The sequence below is a fragment of the Neospora caninum genome, chromosome XI (genome assembly GCF_000208865.1).
Source record: "Neospora caninum Liverpool complete genome, chromosome XI".
Lineage (NCBI taxonomy): Eukaryota > Apicomplexa > Conoidasida > Eucoccidiorida > Sarcocystidae > Neospora > Neospora caninum.
The window spans coordinates 1,014,589-1,021,025 of NC_018397.1; the positions used below are offsets into that span (position 1 = coordinate 1,014,589).

General features: G+C 56.6%; 1 protein-coding gene across 1 annotated transcript; it reads left to right on the top strand.

Moving 5' to 3' along the window:
• Nucleotides 1–1,030: 1,030 nt before the first annotated feature.
• On the top strand, nucleotides 1,031–6,055 carry NCLIV_054370 (putative phosphoethanolamine cytidylyltransferase; the record flags this gene model as incomplete). The annotated part of the gene is made up of 4 exons (XM_003884989.1): nucleotides 1,031–3,827; nucleotides 4,243–4,308; nucleotides 4,635–4,712; nucleotides 5,571–6,055. 4 exons carry the CDS (start codon nucleotides 1,031–1,033, stop codon nucleotides 6,053–6,055), a joined length of 3,426 nt encoding a protein of 1,141 aa, XP_003885038.1.
• Between the last annotated feature and the right edge of the window lie 382 nt (nucleotides 6,056–6,437).

Consider the following 6,437-nt stretch of genomic DNA (forward strand, 5'->3'; position numbering starts at 1 on the left):
TCTCTGTTTTGTTTTCCCCGTTCTTTTCTGCCGACTCAGTCTCCTGACCTCGGAGTTCGTTTCCGTGCACACTTGCCTGTGGTCCAGGTTTTAATTACCTCCCGCGGTTCTTCTGCTACAAACTGCGTAAACTTTCCCGCAGCGGGGTCCCTGCATGTCTGTATGTTGCTGTCGAACTGCCCTTGGGGCTTTGATTTTGTCCCTCAACGTGATTGTTTTTTCTTTCGAGACGACGGAAACGGGAATCTGTCGTGTATCACTCCTTTTCGCGTTTTGCTAGCCTGCAAGAAGTGACACGCCCCCTCTCGCGTTCGAGCGCACTCGGCCCCTTTTTCCACAGAGCTGTATGTTCGCGTCGCTTTTCTGTGCTTTTCGGCCAACCTGTTTCACCTCTTCCCTTTCAACTTTTTATCTCCGTTTTTTGTGCAAGTTTTCCGCCGTTTTTGTTGTCTACTGCCCAGCCAACCGTGCCCAAGACGGCCCCCTGTTGCGGTGTCTTGACAGCCTCCGCTGGCTCTCCCTTTCCTGCCTCTCTCTCCGTCGTGCGTTCTTCGTTCCGCCTTTTGATTGCTTGGTTTCTTCAGTCCCAGAAGGCGACCTTTTTGTGTGCAGGTGCTATGCGGGACGGACCGAAAGGCGGGGCAAAAAAGGCGTATCTTCCAGCGAGAGCAAAGCGGTTCACGTGCACCGCTTGTGAAAACGGGGCTGCAGTGTAGTTATGTATTTTGTAAACGGAGGCTTCTAGGCATCGTTTCGTGGAGGTTCTTATGCGACGCGCGAAACAGAGAGAGGACAGCGCGTGTGTGTTTAGGCACAGCAGTGTACTGAAACGGGGAGGACCCGTCGATTCAGGCCTTCCTCCATCGCCTGAAACCAACACACGTGGTTTCCGTCCCTGCGTTTTCCTCCGATTTACGCCCATAACTCCCTCTCTGACTCGTGCTTTGTTTTGTTAGAAGCGCTTTCGCAGCTGTTGTTACACCTTTTCAAACCCTCTTCGAAAGGGGTTCCCCTGTCTGGAAGGTCACCGATGACAGCGGTGGCGGCTTCAGGCGTGCCCGGCCCCGGCCGGTCCGGTGCTTTGGCTTCCTCTTCCGAGAGGTGGCCGTCTTCTCCCTTCATTTCTTCTTCGTATCTCCACAAACTGATCTTCCTCTACCTGCGAATAAACGCCGATGAAACGCTCTCGGCGACGCTTCGACACTGGCGGTCCTCCTGCTGCCAGTGCGCGTCCCCGTTGTCAGCCTCTCTCCACGCCTCGTCTCTCTCTGCCGCTCGCTCTTCTGTGTCGACTCTTTCTGCGTGCCCGCGCGGAGGGAGCAGCTCGTGCGGATATTGCGGGTGCGGGGGAGAGAAGGCTGCCGAAAGCCCGAGCGGCGAGGGTGTCTCCCCTCCGTGCTGCTTCTGTTGCTGCGTAAGAGACCCAAAGTGGACGGCCGAGGCCGACGCGGAGTTCTCGGCTTTGCGAGCGCACCTGCTTCAGTTTGTTGCTCGCGGCGAAGCTTCGGCGGACCTGCATTCGGATGCATCGCGTCTGGGCGAGAAACAGGCAGGGGCAGAAAGTCCAAGTGTTCTCACTCTTCCGCGTGACTCGACCGGCGAGAACAGAGCCGAGGGAAGTTCCAGAGACTGCACGTTCGCGGCGTCTCGTGAACGCACACAAACCGACAACGTGGACGCAGACGCAGGCCTCGGGGGACACTGGAGCCAGACGGACAGCGCGCACGTGGGAAAACTGGAAGCTGCTGTCTCTCGTGGGCTCCCCGCGGAAGCGGAGACGGGACGGGACGCTCCGGGGCTGTGCGGGGCGAAGGAAGAGCGAAAGACAGGCACAAACGTGAAGGCGTGCCATCGAGCTCCGTCTCCGCAAGAACAGGAGACGCGCTGCAGCGACGTGGTCTCGCACTGTGGCAGCGAAGAGGCAACGCGCGTCGAGCAAGAGGAAAGGACACACGTGACGCTGTCGACCATTCAGATGCAGGATGCAGGTGCCCGCACGCCAGAGAAGACCGGAAGAGACGATCGCGGTGTTCCAGACGGCGAGCGTCGCGTTCACGCGTCGTGTTCCGGACTTTCTGGAGACACGGCGCCGGAGAAAACGCTTGGAGAACTTTCTGTGCGTCGAGGAAGCCAAAGCCGCTTCAGTGGAGTAGACGTGTTTGAAACCAAGACGCGAGCGGTACAGTGTGCAGACGTTGCGGAGGCAGCCGGGAGCTTCGCCCAGCTCCGTTCTGAGGCAGGAGCGACTTCAAGCGCTTCCGCTGCTGTCTCTTCGAGCGCTTCTGGACGCGATATGGCACGTGCGGCGTGTTGGGCGACTGTCGCCGGTGTTGCCGGTCTCCAGAACTCTGTCTCTAGTCCGCCACACTCTGTCTCTTGTGCGCGGTCCTCCCTGGACTGCGTGCCCGCCTACCACTGGAACGCCCTTCCTCCGGTGCTTCCGGTTTCCGACGCCTGCTCCGCCCCTCTCACAGCTGTCTCTCCGTCTCCTTCGTCTCCACTGGCCTCGCTTTCTGAGTGGCAAACGCCCCGGCCGTCCCCGTTGTCTGAGGAGACTGAGGAGGGTGCTCGCGCCTCCGCTGCTGCGCTTTCCCGGCCCTCTTCTGGCGCCTTCCGCGCAGCTCTGTCTCCGTCGCGCTGGCCAGTGTGTCTGTCTCCGCAACTGTCCCCTTTCCGAGCCGGTCCCGCGTGCGGGCCGGGTGCCCCGATTCGCATCTACGTCGACGGCGTCTTCGATCTCCTGCATTCGGGCCACTTCAACGCGCTCCGCCAGGCGCGGCAACTGGGCGGGAAGTTGGTCGTGGGCATCTGCAGCGACGCAGCGACGTTTGCCGCGAAAAAGTGCAGGCCGATCTACACGGAGACGGAGCGCGCGGAAATCGTCCGCGGCTGCAAGTGGGTTGACGAAGTCATTGTCGGCACACCCTACGAGGTGTCTGTACAGATGCTGGATCGGCTGAACTGCGCGTTCGCGGCGCACGGCGACGACTGGGTAGTGGGGGCGGACGGCACCGACGCGTACGCGGGCCCGAGACAGGCGGGGCGCATGAAACTGTTCAAGCGAACGGAAGGGATCAGCACGTCTACGATTGTCTCGCGGCTCCTCCAGGCGACGGCGAACGTCGAGCAGCGCCGCAGACGCGGGGCCGCCGCTCTCGGGGACGATCTTTTCGAAGGAGAGAAGCCGGTGAAGTCTACGCTGAGCAGAAACCAGGCGGTGACGCAGCCGACGCGGGTCCAGCGCTTCGCCAGAGACTCGCTGCGCGAACAGAAGGAGAGTTTGTTAACCTGCTCGTGCGGAAGCAAGAAGCGTGAGAAGGACGACCGGGGCGCGGACGAGGACAAACGGAGACACCGGGACGAGAAGCACGGCAAGAGGAGCGACGGCGCGCGGGAGGCGCCTGAGTCGGACAGCCCAAGCGCCCGGGCGGGCGAAGAACTCGGCGAGCGAGGCGGGAGCGATGCGGGATCTTCGGCAAACTTGTCGAGTTTCTCCTTCTCGTCCAGCGACGGCGAGGGCGGAAAGAGCAATGGAGAGAGCGGGGCCCGAAAGAGACAAGGGCGCCGGGAGAGCTGGAGCGGGAGCGACCGGAGACACTGCAGTTTCGGCGGATCGCCTGCGGAACGAGAAAGAAACGCGAACGAAGAGAGAGAAAAGAAGTGCTGCTCAGTCCGCGGTCGCCATCGCCCGCGAAAACCGCAAGACCCTGAGGAGCGCAGAATGCTCATGTCCACGAAGCGACTCCTCCAGTTCATCGGACAGCCGAAACGCCCCAAGAAAGGCGGGAAAATCGTATACGTTGACGGATCCTTCGACGTCTTCCATGGTAAGAGGATTTGTGCACCGCCCAAGCAGGCATAGCACAGACGTAGTCACAAACGTAAATTCAGACACCCGGGTGCACATTTGCCTTTGACTTCGGACAGAGACCGCCGCGTGTAGAGATGTGGGCACGGAGATAAATTTCTACAAAACCGGAAAAAGTGCCACGGGAGCCAGCACAGGCGGCTGCAGCGGAGAACTCATTAGCGAAGAATTTTATAAATATATATATATATATATATATTCATAGACGAATGAAAAAAAGAGACATACTGAGAAGTGGAACCCGGTGTGTGAGGTGAGGCCTCCTCAGTCAGCTGGTGTGACAGCCAACAGTGGAGACGGCAACGAAGGAGGGCCGAAGTTGCCTACATGCTCCCGTGTCTGGCGTCTTTGTCTGCGAATGCTCTTTCTCTCAGTGGGTCATTTGCGCATTTTGGAGAAGGCCAAGCAGCTGGGAGATTATCTGATCGTCGGCATTCACGGTGAGAGGCAGCATAAGCACACAAGAAAGACGAAACAGGCACGAAACGAAGAACGAAAGAGGAAACATCAGCCAAGCGAAGGTTTTTTCGAGAACCGAAATGCAAAGAAAGATGGAAAGAAGACATAGACACCGAAGAACACGTGGGGCCGCTTGAGCACCGCAAAGTGCGCGGGGATTGAAAGCGAACGGATGGAAAACTTGCACGAGAGCGATCGAGTGAAGAGAGGAGGGAGGAACAAACGAGAAAAAGAGAAATGGGAAGAGAATGGACATCTCTTATCCTTCATCTCCCGGTGTCCATGTCCACTCTTTTTGCGTTCATAGACGATGAGACTGTCGCGAGAGTCAAGGGCGCGGGCTTCCCAGTGCTGAACCTCCACGAGCGAGCGCTGAACGTCCTCGGTAGGTCACGTCTCTCGGCTCTGTGGCTTTTCGCGTTGCGCGGCGCGCTCCCCACTGGAAGATTTCTTCAGGGGAGGAATCCAGTTTAGCTTCTCTTTCGGGAGATGTGGCACGTTTCGGTTGTGCGCGCCCCGCTGTGGGGGGGGGGGGGGAAGGCGAAGGAGCGAGTAGAGCCTTGTAGGACCTGGTTGTGTAGCGCGGTTTCAGGGCGGACAGCTTCCTTACAGGGCTTACACTCTACAGGGAGAGACACTCTTCGCTGCGAAATTTATGTGTAACCGCAAGCATGGGTTTCCGATTGAGAGCTCCCGTGTTCAAACCGGGTATCTGAGGTGTGGTGTGTGTATCTATGTTAGTCTGATGTCTACGTATCTATTTATATCTATATCGATATTCACGTATATATGCATATACGCGTGAACATGCAAATGTGATGTGTGTGGTTAAATACGTGTTCGCTTCTTTGGGTGATGTCTTTGATGTGTGTGGTTAAATACGTGTTCGCTTCTTTGGGTGATGTCTTTGATGTGTGTGGTTAAATACGTGTTCGCTTCTTTGAGTGATGTCTTTGTGCCGTCAGCGTCGTTGCAGGGTTCTGCTTCTTGAAGTGCTTCCTCACTGATTCCTTGTTTTTCTGTATTGTCAGGAAACCTGTCGAAAAGGCGTTTTCTGGCTGTTTCTTCAAACGGGTTCCCCCGTTCTTTTTTATGAGACTTGCAGGCGGTGTGTGCATGTCGCGGCGTTCTTCGGTTGCGCGCGTTTTTCTAGCGGGCTCCGGCCAGTGTCCTGTCCGGATACAGCTGAGTCGCTCTCGTTCCATGGCTCGGTTCCCTTTTTGCTTTTTCCTGTTTTTTTCAGCCATGCGAGTCGTGGACGAGGTGATCATTGGCGCCCCATGGGTGATTCCGCACTACATGCTGAAGCAGTTTCAGATCGACGTGGTCGTGCGCGGCAGTCGAATTGACTCCATCGCCTACTCGTTTTCTGAAGACGCACGCAGCGACGCGGCAGGAGAGAGCGGTCCCGCGGAGCGCCGGCGCGAGAAGGGCGACACGGCAAGTGGACGCGAAGGCTCCTGCTCTCCGGGAGTCTTCTCGTCTGGAGAGGAAGAAGACAACGAAGAAGCTGTGGACCCGTATCGCGTGCCAAAGGAACTCGGCGTGTACCGAGAAGTGGAAAGTTCTTCGTCGTGGACCACCCGAGAGCTCGTCGAACGCATTCTTGCCAACCGAAAGGCGCTGATGGAAACCATCGAAACCAGGTGCGGACAATCAAGACGACCGAGGCTACCACACTCAACGACCCACCTGAAAAACAAGAACCGGAACATCAAGTGTCTCTAGATTTATACATGAAAGCCTTTTGTCATGACCGTGTTTTTGCTATTTTTCATGTACCGTCCAATCCATTCAGTTCTTCACATGCAAGGACGCATCGCGCTTCCCCCTCCTCACTCTACTTCTGTTCGGATTCATTCCTACAGGCCTTCTTCCAATAGAAATCTAGACGATGCATATATTTATATATGCATATCTGTTTCTACACACATATAGGTATATATATATATATATATATATATTATATAAAATCGAGACCTTGTGTAGAAGGCGTGTTGTGTGACACGCCCTCGCCCGCAGTTGCGGCATTGAAGAAGGGTGTCGTAGAGGATCGTTTTTACAGGGAACACAGGAGAGAGGCCATATTTTTCCAAAGGGTATATATTCC